This window comes from Lucilia sericata, unplaced genomic scaffold (genome assembly GCF_015586225.1).
Source record: "Lucilia sericata isolate MDLA Ls3-8-SP2 unplaced genomic scaffold, ASM1558622v1 Contig000115F_arrow, whole genome shotgun sequence".
NCBI lineage: Eukaryota > Metazoa > Arthropoda > Insecta > Diptera > Calliphoridae > Lucilia > Lucilia sericata.
Genome location: NW_023994147.1, coordinates 412373 through 428950, shown reverse-complemented (window position 1 = coordinate 428950; position 16578 = coordinate 412373). Strand labels below are relative to the sequence as shown.

Below are 16578 nucleotides of genomic sequence, written 5' to 3'. Positions count from 1 at the left end.
CTTTATGTATGTTTAATTTAATAAAAATACACAGTATTCAACTTCATTTGTTTAAGGATTATACCTAGAAATTAGTTAAGATTTTGTAAAAACTTAAGTATGGCAGGATCATCATTTTCCAAGGCTCTGTAATGTCTGTTATAAGATTTTAAAATATTAGAGTAATGTTTTAGTAATTTCCATTGCACTCTTACCCATAATGTATGTGACCCCCACTGGGACAATCTCGATAAAATTTACCCAAATATTGTATGGCCCATATAAAAGCGGTACCCACAAAGAATGCCACAACAATTAGCTTCACTTTTATCCAATAAATCCAAGACAAAGCATGCCAGCCATGATAGGGATCTAAAAGTAAAATTTGGGCATTTTGTAATTATGTGTAAAACTTGAATTTGTTTCTATTCTGTAATATTTTGCTTGTATGATGAAGTTCAAATTAAATACAAAATTTTAATGTTTAATTTTAGTTGCACGAATTTGTTTGTGTAAATATTGAAAGTGAAAAGTGTTAATAAATACTGATTGAAATTTTCATAAACAAATCGTCATCGTGATGGTGTAATTTATAGATGTTACTGTTAAAGTACTCTAATTATTACACAATTATACAAATAGAAATTTAAATAATTTTTATATACATATTTTGAAAGCATGAAAAAGAGCAGAAAATTTACTATCATTTAATTTACTGACGTTTTCAAAACTCAGAATTTGAATAAGCAAATGGAACGAAAAATCACTACAGAATTGAAAACATTCCAATCAAAATCAATAACAGAATAAGATTCTTAAGATTTACCCTGTAACCTGCAAAACAGTAACTGTCCTAAAGTGTTCTTCGAAAATAAATCGTAAATTTTCGCGAAATCTATTTGGTGATTAACGGGATTACAATTAATTGTTTAAAAAGTTACTCACGTATGAAATAGTATCCTGTTTTACGTCGTCGACTTTCTACCTCTTGGACACTACTGCTCTCAAAGTCTGTAGAATTTTCAGCAAAATTATTTTTTGCTATAGAACCATAAACACAAATTACACAAATGCTTAGAAGTAAAAAAATTACTAAACTCTTCATAGTTTGTTATTATTTAGAAATTTATAATTATGTTAACACTGCACTTTATCGCAAACTCGAAATGCTATCATAACAAAGATTTTTCAACGATTAACTATTTATGATACTATAACATGGCAGTTTTATAACTTTTGCCACAAAAAAGGTGTTAATTGAATAAACATTTACATTTAACAATGGTCAACGGCTTAAAAACAGCAAGAAAGTTATTTGGCATAAAAAAAGTTGAAACAAAATTTTATTTTCCAATTTTTCAAAGTTGAATTCACCAGTACCAGTGATTACTGCAGATTTCCTCCATACCTCAAAATATGTTTTACTTTATATAAAAATTAAATGTTTATGAAATACCGTGTAGTATATAGCTAAGGAAGTCCTTGCTTTAAACGTAAATAAACAATAATAAACATTTAATTTATAATTTCTTACAAATTAAATTTAAATTAACTCTCATAACGGTTTTATTTAACTCATACTTTAAAAAATCTGGCAACTTCTATTTCTTGCATTCTTAGCGTTTTATCTGAAAATCGCCACAGCAACATTATTGTTTATTTTCGATAACTGTATATTTGTCACCTCTAAAAAAAATGATTCTAAAAAAACTTTTGTGAAATATTTTTTTTTCGAAGAAAAAATCCCAAATTTGCACCTGTACAAATAGTAAATGGCAGCTTAATAATAATGAATAATTATAGATTTTGTGATTACTATTTATTTGCTATAATAATAAATTCTTGTTGTTTACTAAGCTATGGCTACAGACACAGTAAGTTTCCATCGTGAAATGTAAACTAAAAAAAAAAAACTTGTTTTTAATGCGTATATGCACTTTCCATTTGCCTTGTTTGCAGTACGACTGGAAGATAATTTGTGTGCAGATCGTTTTCTGGTTAAACTTTTCAAGGATCCCTCCATGACATTGAGAGAAGATCGTGATTCAGCTGCTATTATAACACAAGTATGGAACACCACCATGCCAGGATCTTACTCTTCCAATAAGATACGCTACGATTGTGAATTCAAAGTGCATAGTGATGAGCCAAATCGACCACCCCGTGGCATATATACCGTAATAACACGTTTGAAATTTCGTCATGATCCTGTGAAAAACAAATGCCTGGATTATATACAGTTTCGTAACGGCAATCGTTCACCTAGTGAGCCTATTTGCAATGACATCTCCATAGATGGACCAGCGGGACGTTTGATATTCGATCAGCGTAATCGAGATGTAAGCGTTCTTATACACATTGATAAAAAGCGTATGATTACGGAGCCACTGGAGTTGCGTATGGTGTTGACCGCTCATTCGGAATGTAAATATACGGGAGATTTCCTGTGTGAACCTACAAATCCATATACATGTATATCACGTTATTTTGTACGTGACAACGTTACCAACTGTATGTATCCCTGTCGCGATGAGGTATCCTGTTTTCATGATGCCATTACTTTGGAAGAGATTGATACAACAAATGTAGCCATATCGGCCATAACATCGCTGATATTCACCATGTTAGGTGTAGGGTTTTGCATTTGGATCTGTTGGAAGTATTGGAATTGTATAACTGTGCAACAGCATGCCCACGAAGCTTCAGCTGTAACAAATCGTCAACGTCGCCAGCGTTCCCAGCAGCATAGAAGTAGTGGGCAAAGGGTAAGTTTAATATTTTCTGTCAACCTATTATCGATCACTTTGGGGAAATCACAAGTACTGTGAACATGAATTTTAAAAATTAATTTTTTCTTGAAACAAACATTTTTCTTGGGATTTTGTTAATTATAAAATTTAGGGGGGAAGAAATCTCTGTTCTAGTTATAAGAAAACTAAACAAGTAAGAAAGTATAGTCGGGCGTGGCCGACCATATGATACCCTACACCAGTTATGAATATAAAATGTGATTTATTTTTCATAATAAAGCATTTATCTTCAATATTCGCTTGTTCCGATACATTTAAGCAATTTTTGGATGAAAAACTAATTTTCTGAAAGAGGCTTTATATGGGGGCTAGGGGCAAATATGGACCAAGCCCGATAAAATGTTGTGAATATATTTATATTTACATAATATTTTATTGTGCTGAATTTCACCGCGATATTTTTGTGTTTATAAGTTAATTTGGGACATTCAAGTAATTTTCTGAAGGGGACTTTGTATGGGAGCTAGGGTCAAATGGGGCCCGATCTTTATGAAATTTGGCAGGGTCATCAAGACTTCTATAAAACTTAGTTGTGTCGTATTTTATCGATATATCTTTATATTTAACATAATTATGAGCTCAGAAGCCCTTTTCGGGGGGTTCTGTTCTATGGGGGCTAGGTGAAATAATGGATTTTAACCATTTTCAGTAGGCTTCGTCCATGCGGTCAAATAAAACATGCGTGCCAAATTTCATCCAATTATCTTGAAAATTGCGACCTGTAGCTTGCGCACAAGGTGTAGGGTATAAAAACATATTTTTATCAAACTTCTGGATAAAGTTACAGTTATTTTTTAAAATTTTAATATTTATGATATTTTTTAGGATGTTCCCGTAATAGAATTACCTACGGCACCAACATTCAATAGTGTTACAACAGCTCCTGTTCATAGTCTAGAAATGAATCATCAACAAACGGGCGTAGAAACGCCTAAAGATCTACCGCCCAGTTATGAATCATTGTTTCCCGATAGATAAATTTCAGTTACTTTCAAAAGCAACGAATTTACATTTACATAAAATGTGTTCAAATTCTAAACACAAAAACAACAACTTCTGCAACTACTACTTCTACAAATGAAGAGTAATAAAAGTCACTTACATCTATTTAGAATACATACAAACCCAACTAGTAAAGAAATTTCAAATAACGCACACAAACATTATCTTCCGTTAAAAATGCCAGGTGCAAACAAAAACTAATTTTATTAAAAATAGATGGAGAAAAAACAAATGCAATTATTAACAAGTCAAATTATTTATTAAGCAGCCCTTTAAAACTACTCAATCAATTACTAAATGTACATATTAAAAGCAGAAGAAAAAAACTTTTAGTAGAATCTCATATAACTAAAAAATATATATATAAAAGACACATACAAAAGTCCGGCAAAATTCAACATTGTTTTGCCACAATAAAACTACAATCTCAATAAACTCGAAATAATTAAATGTGTATGTTATAGTTATCTAAATTAAATTTAAGTTATATGTAAATATGTCTAAACTATATACTATAAATATTTGTTTGTAGTTTGTCCAAGAAAAGAAAACAAAATTAAAATAAAAATATGTATTAAAAATTTGTTATTGATCAATTCATATGTGTCCAAATGTGGTTCAAATTGTTTCCATACTTTTTATGTCGTTTTAACCAAAAGTGTAGACCTGAAACAAAAATCAATTACAATTAGTTGTTAGTTAAACAAAATTATATAAAAATTATAAAAGAAAAACATTATTAAAACAAATGCATAAAACTAAATTTTAATATTTTTCTTTATTTATAAGATCATCATAGTTTTAATTATATTTTATAATATGGAAAAATTGCTACTTTAAAAAAAAAAACCCTCCAGATTAGATTTTATTTAAACTATTTTTGGTTTTTCAGTATCTACCGTTTAATTAAGCATTCTTAAATCAAATAATTTGTATTTACTGTCAATGGCATTTTAATTAAAGCAATATCCTTGTAATCTATTATTCCATTTATGTTTTTAGTTATACTTTTTATTTGTTTATTTTTTTAAGATTTTTATTGTTTTATTTTTTATAACATTTATTGAATTCCATTATTTTCGTTTTTTTAATTAATTATGCTAACACTCCATAGTATTTAAATAAAAATTTAACCAAAAATAACGAACATTTTCGCATTTTTTATTTAAAAAGTTTGAATATGTATGAATTGAAGAATACGATACGAGAAACGTAAAGTATTGAAACGAAATAGAACATATTGGGAAATGCTTGACTATACTATATCTGATGATTAGTTTGCTATGTTGATGCAAATAATAAATTGATTTTCATTTTATACATAGAATTTAACTTTCGTATAAAAACGCGTTAAGGGAAATAAACTTCATGAAATAAATTTAAATCTAAATACCTACTCATTTTTCGCATCAGCCTCATAATTTCTGTAATGCATTTACGAACTTACTGCGCATCAGATGCAGCGCAGTGATGCATTTCCGAAATGCCCCAAAATTGCTTATTTTTCTTACATTTATTACTCGAATACGTAATCAAAATACAAAATAGAAGTAAATACCAGCTCGTAAAGTTGTTTTGCAATATTGGGGTCGAATATAGTCAAATATATGTATATGACAAACTTTCCACAATGTTTTATATATCATCAACATATCATCGTCAGTTTAACTCAGTCATCGCTTAGCAACAATATTTCAAATGCAACATCTTATTTTTGTTAAATAATGCACTTTTACATAATTTCTTTTAAAAGAGACATCGTTGAAAGCTTTATTTGTGATAAGAACTTTATTTTTGTTTGAATAATATTCAATTTATTTAATATAATAATGTACAATAATAATATTTTTGTTTTGTAAGATTCACAGCAATAATAATAATAGTTATAGTATGATAGCAATATCTTAAATAATTACAGTTTTGTTTTTCTTTTTAATTTAATTGTTTTTTTTATTAATAAATTTTAAATTTCTTTGTTCCTTCTTTAAATCAATGTTAATTTATATATTATTTATGCTGATCTTGTTTATTGAAACGTTTTAATTAATAAGCTGCTGTGAAAAAAATGATAATCGTATCAGTTGTTTTTAAGCAGCTAAAGATTTGGAACAATTAACGACAAAAAAAAACAACATAAAAACATTATGAGTAATTTCTGTTGTTGTCCATAGGCCACAGATAAACATCGAGTTTTTAGACATAAAATGGAAGATGACTGGTCTCCGGTTTAGAATTAACAATTGCACCACGATTCAAAGAAGACGTCACGTTATGGACACAAGACGTGGATGACAACGATAACGATGATGACGAGGAAAAGGCATGTTTCGATAGTGACATTAATGGCGAAGAAGACGACAACAGCGGAGACGTAGTTAATTTAAAACTAGTAAAAGAGGAGCCCGTTACAAAACGGCGTTTTGTAGAAAAATGACAATTAGAAGTTGTTGGTGTATTAAACTCATTGTTGTTTGGCGTTGAGAGTAGTATCGTGTCCTGCACCAAAGCTACTCCATTGGTTAAATGGGAGTACGACTCTTTTCACCTGGGTGTAGTACTAGTGGGCATTTTTTCCAAAAAGTCTTTGGATAATATATCCTCAATTTCTTGCAAACAATTGTTGATTTCAGTATCAACATCGGCATGATTATGAGGATTAGGACAGGCCACACTCAGGGTAGAAAAGAAACCGTAAAGATCTTGCAATGAATTTATTTGCTGACAAGTAAGCATTAAATGTTTGCCTCGCTTGAAGTTTAAGGTCTGCAAAAAATATTAACAATATTATAAATATTTAAAAGAAACAAGTAATATTCTTAATACTTACTGGAGAATGTACAGCATACTTCATATCCATTAATCTAGCTATACGCCTAATATGGGGTACGTATAACGCCGGCATTCCTATACTTTCCTCATTCACTACACCATTAGGTATAGGAGCTTTATCGCTCACATCAAACTCCGTGCCCACAAATGCCCAACGATACATTTGAAAGTGTGGTAGTAGAGTTGCTGGCAACACACAGCCCATTTCAAGTAGTTTTGATGCCTCAAGTTGTACTGAACGCCAGTAATATATCTGACTTTGTGTTGACAGGCCATTGTTGGCAGCTGAAGAGGACCATGACGCATCCATACCAGAAACCATGCGACTGGAAAAAGCTCTACTTTACAAATATTTTCTAATATAATCATAACCTAATTTACCTGACATCTTCTCCGTCACCTTTAAGTTCCTGTTCAAGGGATAGGAATACTTGCACCATTTCGGCAATAATTATAGGCCATAGGGAGGTCACATGATCGGGTGACATACGCAGCAGTAGTACCCGGAAACATAGAAATACTGCCGCTTGTACGGAGGGTACATTCGACAGTAAACGTAAGCTGTTGGCTAATTGTTCTGCAGAAGATAAAAGTAGATTTTTAGATAATATTGCACTTTATAACTTTGTTCACTCTTTTACCTTGAATTTCTGGCATATACTTGTGATACTGATCGAATTCACTGCAAAATATAACAAAAGCCAAACGTTTTAGCAGCATAGAACGCTGTTCATACTCTTGTTCCCGGGAGGTGAATATATTTAAGCTGCCAGTTTGTGTTAACGAAACACGACTCATCAATTCGCGGAACGTGGTGTTATCGTAAGTCATTAAACTGTCCATAATCTGTTTCCAGAATGGCAGGCATGTAATGTCCATTTGAAAGAACGAAGTATCCAGGAGCAAGTCCATCATATCTTTGCGCCAAGCCTTGCGTGTATACTGATAGCCACTCAGAGATGCCAAAAGACTGGAACAGGCATAAAACGAAGGTATATTGCGTGTAGTATGATTCTTCAAGTATGGTGTTATATTGTAGAGAAGCGTGGTTATAATCGAAACGACTTTGTCCTTTTCTTGAGAACCGTAGGCCACATCCAGAAGGTTGGCAAGTATGGCAGCTAATACACTTTGAGCTTGTACGGAATACTTTTGAATGACACTAGTGCCGCCAGCACTCGATGTGGACGTAGTATCGCCATCGGTAACCATTGGTGTGATGTCTTCTTTAACGGCTAAATTACGTCTTAGCCAAGTTGTTTGCTCTAAACAAGAGCCAGCCACATTGGACAATGAGTCCACCAGACGCGAAGTCACATCGTGCAAGTCGCGTATATCTTTTTTATCTTGGAACGGCATTTGAGGACAACGCTGAACGAATTCATTCAGTAACATAAGAAGTGTGAATTGTGCTGACGGTGTCAGAGACAGGCCATCCTTTAAGAGAGCTAATAAAGAGGTCCAAGAGTCTCCCAACTGCGGGGCTGGAGCCGATTTCATATAGAAATAGAACAATTCCAATGCCGACACCTCTATTTTCAAATTTGAAGGTGGTCTGTGAATGGGTGGCGGAGATTTTACCACTTGATGTAGTGTTTGCACAAACGAATCCATGGGCATTACTCGTATACTGGAAACCAATGATACTAGACTTAATTGTTCGGCACAAGCCTGAGGCATTGAATTCCTTTGATATTGTTGAGGTATTGTAAGATTTTTGTACTCATGGGCACATTTCTTGCGATGTAGTTCTCCCCGCTCTTGCCAAGTTACGGCTATGGCTGCTAAAAAGTTGGCGCCATGATGTAATGATATTGGCGATAGGAATTCCATCAGCTGTTGCTTTATCTGTCTAATTTGGCCCAAGTCACTGTCCCATATGGCAGCGACACTAGAAACTATACGCGGTAAATGAGAGAGCACTGCATTTCGGGCAGCCATTAGTTGCTGATTTTTAGGCGCCTGCACATCTGCCTGGTTTGTGGTTGAACTAATCGATGTTACTCCGGCTGGCAGGAGAGAATGGACAATGCTGTTAAATAATTGTCCTGTATTGGAATTTTGTGATGCTATTGCACTTGTTTGTGGATAAGCCTGGTTGAAAAGTTGCGACAGTGTTGTCTGTTGGGTATTGTCCAGCAGACAATAGTGACAGAGAACAGTAATAGCTTCCAATTGCGAGATGACATAGTCAGGAGGCAATCCAACTTGGTCTTTCAATTTCATTTTAGTTAATTGATCTATATTATTGCACAACTGGTGTACCACACTAATGACAATGTTGGTAAGAGAGCCAAAGTTGAAACAGTTCAAGGAGGACGTCACCAAATCGGTCCAGTTGTGATGCAGTGGCCGTAAACGTTCATCCTGTAAGGCGCTTAAAATTGCAGACAAAAACATTGGCTGCTGACTGATGACACAGTTGGGTAAATATTTCACAGAACTCAACGAAGGTTCGCCCGAGGTTAAGCGAGTAGGAGAAATACTGCCAGAATCTGTGGGTTCATTAGTGCCTGTTCCACTGGAGTCGTTTTTCAACAGTATGACTTCGTACTCAAGCTTAATGACCACCATCAGAAGTCTCAATAACTGTATTTGAAATGCCTCAGCATGTAAGTTATCGTCTTGGGGATTGTTAAAGTTAATTATTTGCTCGGCCATGGTGGAGCCTTGATAGTGATGACCATAAGTGTTTACTGATGAATTCAAGCAATGTAAAATCACTTTTTGTAATTTACATCTGGCCATAAGATCGGCCAAGTAACAAGCCAAGCCCTTGCCCATGCCTTTTACGATTTCAATTAGTTCGGCACATATAAGGGTCAACAATTCAATACTTTCCAGCTGAACACGGCAATTACCCATAACATCAGCTCTAGTGGGAGGCTCACTTGCCGAATCGTGTGAGTCGACGTGAAAGAAGCCCCTGGCATAGAATAAGCACAACAGCAGTAAAACCTCCAAATGCATACAGCCTCTGTAGCTCTGGGCAAATTCTGATGTAGTTATGCTGCCCGCAAAACCTTTACCCGCTATACACTTGCGATGTCTTGTCAGTAGTTGTTTCAATGAGCCACTCGATAGAGAAGTGGTGATCGAAAGACACAAAAACGTACGGGTATCACAGGATATAATGTTTCTTAGAGTGTGAAAGGCATACAGAGTTTGTTTCGTGTCATAAACGTTCATGTAAATTAACATATGATTTTGGTACAAAGGCAACAGCTTTTCGTTTTGAAAACGTTTGGTCATGGAACTCTCAAATGAGGTACAGCTTTTTGTAGATGATCTCTTGCTGGAGGCATCTTGTTTGGCCAATTGCGATGTGGCCGATTGTCGAAGAATTTCCAAATTTTGTTTACTTTTCTCTATAGTTTCTGGCGTCAATTCCCACTCTTTATTGTGCGACTTTGCAGTAGTTTCCAAATTTAAAGTTTTTCGCTTCTCTTCGATGTTTATGAATTTCGAGGTGGAATCTTCCTCATCTTCAGCGCTTTCTTTTGCTATTTCGCCGGTAGTAAAACTATTGTTACTGTCAGTGGATATTTTCGAAATGCAACTCATGCGTTTGCTATCCATTTTCTCCTTATGGCCCAAGGGAGATTTGTTCGACTTTAGTTTTTTGATGCGGTTCTTTAGTTTCTTTTTGCGTTTTGTTATGGCTGTATCGCGTACTTGCTCTATAAGATCCTCCACAAAAGACTCGACTTGACGTTCATCGGACTTGGAATCGAAATATTCTTCTGCCGCATGTGCATCATCTTCCAACTGGTCCATTTCTAAGGAAAACGGACCATGTTCGTCAGTGGTCGTAGAAGTTAAACTTGTATCGCCTGGTGTTTTCTCCCTGGTCAAATGGTAGGTTTTGCGATTTTTTATGCGATCGTGTTGCGAGAGTAGTTCAGTAACACTTTCTGTGTGACCCACATAACGTTTCAGATCCGATTTACTTTCATACTCGAACGTCTGTGTAATAGAATCATCTTTTTCAACGCTTGTTTCACGCTGTTCCGACTCCGAGTCGAAAATACTGCTGTCCGATTCATCGGTGTAGTCTTGATCAAATGCTGCATCATCATTTTCATCTTCCTCTAAGTCATCGGGATCCTCATCTTCCATTTGAGTCTTAAAACAGAAAAGATAAGAAGTTATATGATAAATAGATGTAGAAAAAATGACGAACGAATAGTAATGTAACACAAACTATTTTAGCTTTGAATACAAAAACATTTGATGAAACGGAATAATAGATAACATGAGTGTAAAGTTTTTTCTAAAAAAAATTAAATTGTGTTTAATGAAAAGAGCAATACAGTCTACATAAAACGTTTCTACACTCATGTTCATAGTTGTTCTTATCAAACCCACCCTAAATTTATACAAAACCTCCTCCACCAGCAATACGCTTTTAACCTTGTTGCACACATTAAATAAATATGTTTGTATGTAGTAATAACTCACCTCTTTAATATTTAATTTCTCCTTTACCTGTAGTGTTTCCGGTTCTTGATCATCGTCAAAGTCCAACGAATTCTCCAATGGATTTACAATTACCCCAATTGGGGTAGATGGTGGTACCGCCACATCTATGCCACCGATATTTGGGGATGTGGATGCTGTTTGATCGCTTACGAAATTAGATGTTTTATTCTTACTGCTTAAAGCAACGCCGAATATCTTCTTGTGGAAAGAACGTATGGGGCTACGCTTTTTGTGGTGACTGGTCGAATCCGTTATATAACGTATATTCCCGTATTCCGAACTAACCGCATAGACATCTGCCTCAACAGAGCTGTCTACATCAGTTGGATTGTTATTTTTGCCATGACCATTTAACGAAGATGCTTTTGAATTTGCATTGTCGTCATTGCCCTTTTGCAGAAGATGTATATGAACTATGCTAATACGCTTGGTATTGGAGGCTAGTAAAATCTTATATAAAGGTTTAACCAAACGTGAAAGATCGCCTCTTAGTAAAGCCGATTGCAGCCATTTGGTAACACATGTTCGCACCGACATGTATGGCGGCAATGCCAAAGTGTCTAGAACCTTAAATTGTAATTTTTCAAAACCTCTAGTTTGTTGTTTATCGCGTCCTAAATGCCAGAGTAGCTCATATTTTTTGAAACTTATTGATTCGCTTTCGCTTAGCTTTTCAATAGATGAACGCTGCACCAGAAATGTGGGTGCTACACACATCATATGTACATCGGTAGCCCTGTCACTGTTATAGGCACTCAGAGCAGTTGTTTGTAACTTCTCCTGCTTACGGCCGTGATGGTGACGTTTAGTTTCTGACATTTCGTAGGCTGCGCTGAAATGTTGTTGCATTGTTTTCGCAAACATTCGATTGTCTATTATACGTTCCACTAAGCCACTTTCCAAACAATTGTGCAGTTGATAGAGTAGAGCACATACTTGTGTGTTATCGACTTCATGTTCTCCTAAATAGTCCCACAACTTGGAGGCCAGTAATTGAAAAACTTTAGTGTGTCGTTCAATGTAATGTACATGGCCAAATTTTAGTAAGGGAAGCATTACAACAAATGTTACTCCAGGACTTGTAGTATGTTCGATTTGGGATTTCAATAAGCTAAAATATTCAAAAACAAGTTAAAATTAGAAACTTCATTAGATTATTTGTTTGTTACCTTATTAGATCAAAGAGCGTTGTAATAGAGGAAAGTTGTAGTTCTTTATCATTTTGAGTATAGCAGGCCACAATACATAGAACTTTTAACCAACTGGGCAAATCATTTTCTATAATTCAAATATATCTTTGCTGAGTACATATTTAAAATTTTGAAAACTTATTTCACAATCACTTACCATTCTTTTCCAAAGTAATATTCTTATTGCAATTTGGAAATGTGGACATTTCCACCAATAAATTTACGGATAATTTAATGGCTTGCCTCAGTGATGGTGACAACTGCAACTGCAGCAGAGTCTGTAGTCTCTTTTTAGTCAATTCATCAATTTCATAAGAATTCTCTTCGACATCTCCATTTTCACTGCCATCGGTGTTTTCACTTTGAGCCTCATTGAGGGAACGATTGAGTAATGTGTGCAATTGTTTAGATCTGTTAACAACATGTATTTTGAGAGTTTCAAATAGATTATCTATATCTAAAATGCGACATGGATTTATGTCTTCGTAGACTTGCTCATGCTTGAAAATGTTTTCAACATTGGGAAGTTTATTTTCAGCCTCCAAAGTATCTTGATTTTGAACTTGTACCTTCACAAAGCATTTGCTTGATTTTTGTTGCGTTGTGATCTGTAGAACTTTATGACTCAAATAGACTTCGAAAAATATTTCGTATTGTTTTATACATTTCTCCAGTATGGTGGATGTTGCCGAGGCTTCCTGTTGCTGCAAATCGTCCTGTTGGTTGCTAATGTCTTGATAATTGAAAATGAAGCCCTCTGCGTGCTGTTTAGAAGATTGCTCTAAAGGAGCACTTTTTGGTTCGTCATCTTGAAACTCGTAGTCCGGTGTATCGACAGGATCATTATAGGAGTGCTTGGAATCCCTAATGGATGACGATGACTTGTCATGTGTAATCGAAAGTTCTTGAGGCCGAACTTTTTTGGGACTCATGCGTAAACGATTGGCTTTTGCTTTTATCTTTTTAATGCTAGTTGGAGTGTCTAAATCTGAAGATGATTGCCGTGGATCTATTAACTGACCAGTATCGGGACAAATCTGTAAATTGGAACATTGAAATAATTGTTGAGCAAACAACTTTTTCCAATTAAAAAATATTGTTTTTGTTTTGTAGTTAAGGGAAAAGACAGTTGAAACATCACTCCAGAATATTTTTAACTTGACGATTACTGTGATTAACATTTACTTACCTCTTTGTCTAGTTCAGAAAGTTTTGAGAAAGACTTTGCTTTTTTCTTTTTAGTGGGACTTTTACGTTCCATATGTTGATTCGAATTCGATCGACGAATATGTTCCTCGTCGCGAGCTGATGTCATTGACTTGTTCATATTTTCAGGATTGGCAAATTGGTCAAGTTTTGAATCCGATTTACTTTTTTCCAAAGCATTTGCTCCTAATATCGCCGATATAGGTTGAGCTCTAGTTGAGCTATTGTCAGCTTTTTCATTGTCACTAGATTTGTAGCCTTGTTGAGAATTGCGAGGCATTATTTTAATGGGACTTCTGTAAAAAAAATTGTTTTATTATTATGTAAATATAATAATTAGTATCGAATAGCTTACGTTATCATGGGTTGCACTCTGGAGACAATTTTCATGCAGAGTTTCAGAGAAGCCGTTACCTCGTCGTTGGTTAGATTTTCTAGATGTACAGTTAGCATTTGCGTTATGGCTAAAAATACTTTGGGCAAATAGATGCGTGTTGTTTCGTTATACATTTCTAAAGAAATTGTTTCCAATAGAAACTCGGTAAGATAGCAAATCTCCACCAGACTAGGATCGCCAGAGCCTACAACACATTGAAAACGTTGATCATTGCTAATCGAGCGATTGTAGGACTTTTTCGACGAATCACCGTTATTAACCTTTTTAGTCTTTAAATATTGAAAAATAAAATATTACAGTATGTCCGTTTAATTGTGCTACTCTGTCTTTATAAAATTTACCTTTTTACATGATTTTTCAAACATTGTTGTCATAAAACTCCAGATATATGCTGGATCGAAGGTGGCAAAGAGCAAATTTGAAGATTTTGTAACTTCAACATTGCCGTTGGACAAAGACATGGTACGAATTATATCGCATAACACATAATCTAAAACTGCACTGCCTATTTCGGCCTTATCCAACAAGGAAACCATTATCCGATATGGTTTTAAATCGACCGGCGAACATTGTAAACTAAATTTCAAGGTAGAAATTAAGGCTTGTATGACAACATGTCTCGAATGCTGTTCAAAATAAGTTTTTGTCTGTTCTGCTCCATCGGTGCTGGTTATGTCAGGAACTGCCTCATAAGTAGGAGAATTTTTCATAACTTCTGAACCCAACAGCCATGAATACAAGCGCCTATTCAATGACATATCACGCCTTAAAATGGTATGCAAACCATTTGTGACCAGCTTTATCAAGTCCATCTCCGACAAGAGTTTCGTATGCATAGGAAAACCGAGCAATAGAAATTCTAAAGTGTTCCTCTGCACCAGAATTAAAGTGTCATTTAGACAAGCACACAGACCTGACATCATAATATCACGATTGTGGCCCATAACGTAAATTTGTTCTTGCATTGTTGTACGTTTGTTAAAATGTTCAAGTAGATACGAAATGGCTGGTAGACGTACCGAAGCATTTGTGGCCACACACTCCCAAAGGACGGTATAAAAATGTGTTGGATTAACGGCAGTGCACACTTGTGTCAGTAGTGAACTGGTGCGTTCGAAATGATCTAAGCCACATTCATAACCGGGTAATACACCACTCAAAAACCCACTTAAGGCAGGTCGAAGTTTCTCACCTAAGGGCACAAAGTATGTTTCATAGATGCCCAAAAGGGCTGGTCGGACATTCATGGCAGCATAACCGAGTAACGGAAATAAACCCGAGCTGATGAAAATTTAAGAAAATAAATTTGTTATCCGTTTTTCTTATGAATGGTTAAACTAGTGTCATTTATATACCTGTATATAAATAATTCTGTGGCCAAACGCTCTGGACCTGTTTTGCCAAATATTACAGCATAAGTTTCCAAAGCTTTCAGATGTACACCCGAGGGCAATGCTGGATGCATACATTGTGCCAAACGTTTAGATATTTTAATGCGTCTTGGTATAACTTGATACTGTGTATTACTCGATATTGCCTGATACGGAAAGTTGACATATTATAAAACAAGAATTGAGAGCAATGCGTAAAATCCTACCACCACCACTCACTCACCTTACTTAGTTTTCCCAGAGCCGATATAAGATCAGCCCATTCTGAGGAATATTCAAAATTTCTCAAGGCTTTATCTATGTTAGACATGTAATTTCGATATTTGGCTTCCGCCATAAGTTTTTTCTCTTCCATTAAAACATCAGCCGACTCCATGATGACGACCAAAAGACGACGGCTGATGTTGACTCGAAAATAATCAGTGTTTGGTTTTTTGTTGTTGTTTATTCTTCTACGTCGCTTTATTTGTATTTGCTGTTGTTACTTAAAAGATACAACAGAAAAAAAAATAATTTTATTTATTTTTACAATTACATGAGAATAATAATGGAAAAATAATTTTAAACACAACCACAAAATATAATAAAAAAGAAAGAAAACTACATGAACTTTTAAATCAAGAGTCTAGAGTGAAAAAAATAAGAATGGTTGATTGGTGTTTTTGTTTCTTCTTCATGTCGTTGGGGTACACCAGTCAGTATACACCACCGCCACCACCACCGTGTTTGTCCACAAGGGGATTTTTTTTTCGTTCATACATAATTGATTATGAGTAAATTAACAAATGTTATACGTAAAAAATTAAGATAATAGAACAATTAAAGATTTATTTTGGAATTTTTCACTTTTATATCATTTTCGTAGTATTTTTTAAACTTTTTATAAGGTATTTTTTTATTACTTGTCCTTCAACTCCTTGTTTTTGTTATTTTTTATGTTGTCTGCAAATCTATATAATTTTCTTTTTTTCGTTTTTTTCTCATCCAATTTGTATGTAAACATTTAACTGCTGACGCATAACTTTATCCCTTTGTCGTTGTTGTTGTAGTTTTCATTATTACTATTGAATAAATTTGATAATTCGATAGACTTTGATTTCACTACATATTTTTTATTATTTCCATATATATTCTCGTGCACTAAATATTTGTTGAATACTTTTCATAATTAAAGAACATTTTTGAATGGATTCTTTGTGTTTTCACTTTTAATTTTTTGAGAAAAATTTGCAAATGTCGAAATAAAAAATACAACTGAATAATGTTCCCAGACTAAAAGAATAAATGTAAAT

At 34.4% G+C, this 16578-nt stretch overlaps 3 protein-coding genes across 5 annotated transcripts; 1 reads left to right on the top strand and 2 right to left on the bottom strand.

Moving 5' to 3' along the window:
• Window positions 1-34: 34 nt before the first annotated feature.
• LOC119600451 lies at window positions 35-1174 on the bottom strand. The gene is made up of 3 exons (XM_037950663.1): window positions 925-1174; window positions 195-351; window positions 35-135 (listed from the first exon to the last, which is right to left on the bottom strand). Exons 1-3 carry the CDS (start codon window positions 1082-1084, stop codon window positions 72-74), a joined length of 381 nt encoding a protein of 126 aa, XP_037806591.1. The 5' UTR covers window positions 1085-1174; the 3' UTR covers window positions 35-71.
• A 451-nt stretch (window positions 1175-1625) lies between these two features.
• On the top strand, window positions 1626-4927 carry LOC119600469. Its single transcript, XM_037950709.1, has 3 exons — window positions 1626-1853; window positions 1939-2744; window positions 3615-4927. Exons 1-3 carry the CDS (start codon window positions 1769-1771, stop codon window positions 3765-3767), a joined length of 1044 nt encoding a protein of 347 aa, XP_037806637.1. The 5' UTR covers window positions 1626-1768; the 3' UTR covers window positions 3768-4927.
• Window positions 4928-5566: 639 nt separating this feature from the next.
• LOC119600468 (protein dopey-1 homolog) lies at window positions 5567-16547 on the bottom strand. Of its 3 annotated transcripts, none has more exons than XM_037950706.1 (13): window positions 16189-16547; window positions 15510-15770; window positions 15251-15432; window positions 14237-15176; window positions 13854-14164; window positions 13482-13791; window positions 12450-13329; window positions 12272-12380; window positions 11082-12213; window positions 7262-10745; window positions 7002-7197; window positions 6619-6946; window positions 5567-6554 (listed from the first exon to the last, which is right to left on the bottom strand). In XM_037950706.1, exons 2-13 carry the CDS (start codon window positions 15660-15662, stop codon window positions 6333-6335), a joined length of 8247 nt encoding a protein of 2748 aa, XP_037806634.1. In that variant the 5' UTR covers window positions 15663-15770; window positions 16189-16547; the 3' UTR covers window positions 5567-6332. The 3 variants fall into 3 exon arrangements, with proteins under 3 accessions (XP_037806634.1, XP_037806635.1, XP_037806633.1); XM_037950707.1 differs by having other exon boundaries at window positions 5568-6554; window positions 11109-12213; window positions 13482-13794; XM_037950705.1 differs by having other exon boundaries at window positions 5568-6554; window positions 13482-13794; window positions 16189-16546.
• Between the last annotated feature and the right edge of the window lie 31 nt (window positions 16548-16578).

Excerpts from the sequence above, each read along its gene's own strand:
- LOC119600451 (XM_037950663.1), bottom strand. The coding sequence starts at position 1,084 with ATGAAGAGTTTAGTAATTTTTTTACTTCTAAGCATTTGTGTAATTTGT. Across the intron at positions 352-924 it reads AACAGGATACTATTTCATAC|ATCCCTATCATGGCTGGCAT; the intron begins GTGAGTAACTTT and ends TTTTACTTTTAG. Across the intron at positions 136-194 it reads GGGGGTCACATACATTATGG|ACATTACAGAGCCTTGGAAA; the intron begins GTAAGAGTGCAA and ends ATCTTATAACAG.
- LOC119600468 (XM_037950705.1), bottom strand. The coding sequence starts at position 15,662 with ATGGAGTCGGCTGATGTTTTAATGGAAGAGAAAAAACTTATGGCGGAA. Across the intron at positions 15,177-15,250 it reads ACAGAATTATTTATATACAG|CTCGGGTTTATTTCCGTTAC; the intron begins GTATATAAATGA and ends AATTTTCATCAG. Across the intron at positions 10,746-11,081 it reads AGAAATTAAATATTAAAGAG|ACTCAAATGGAAGATGAGGA; the intron begins GTGAGTTATTAC and ends TTCTGTTTTAAG.
- LOC119600469 (XM_037950709.1), top strand. The coding sequence starts at position 1,769 with ATGAATAATTATAGATTTTGTGATTACTATTTATTTGCTATAATAATA. Across the intron at positions 1,854-1,938 it reads AAGCTATGGCTACAGACACA|TACGACTGGAAGATAATTTG; the intron begins GTAAGTTTCCAT and ends CCTTGTTTGCAG. Across the intron at positions 2,745-3,614 it reads ATAGAAGTAGTGGGCAAAGG|GATGTTCCCGTAATAGAATT; the intron begins GTAAGTTTAATA and ends GATATTTTTTAG.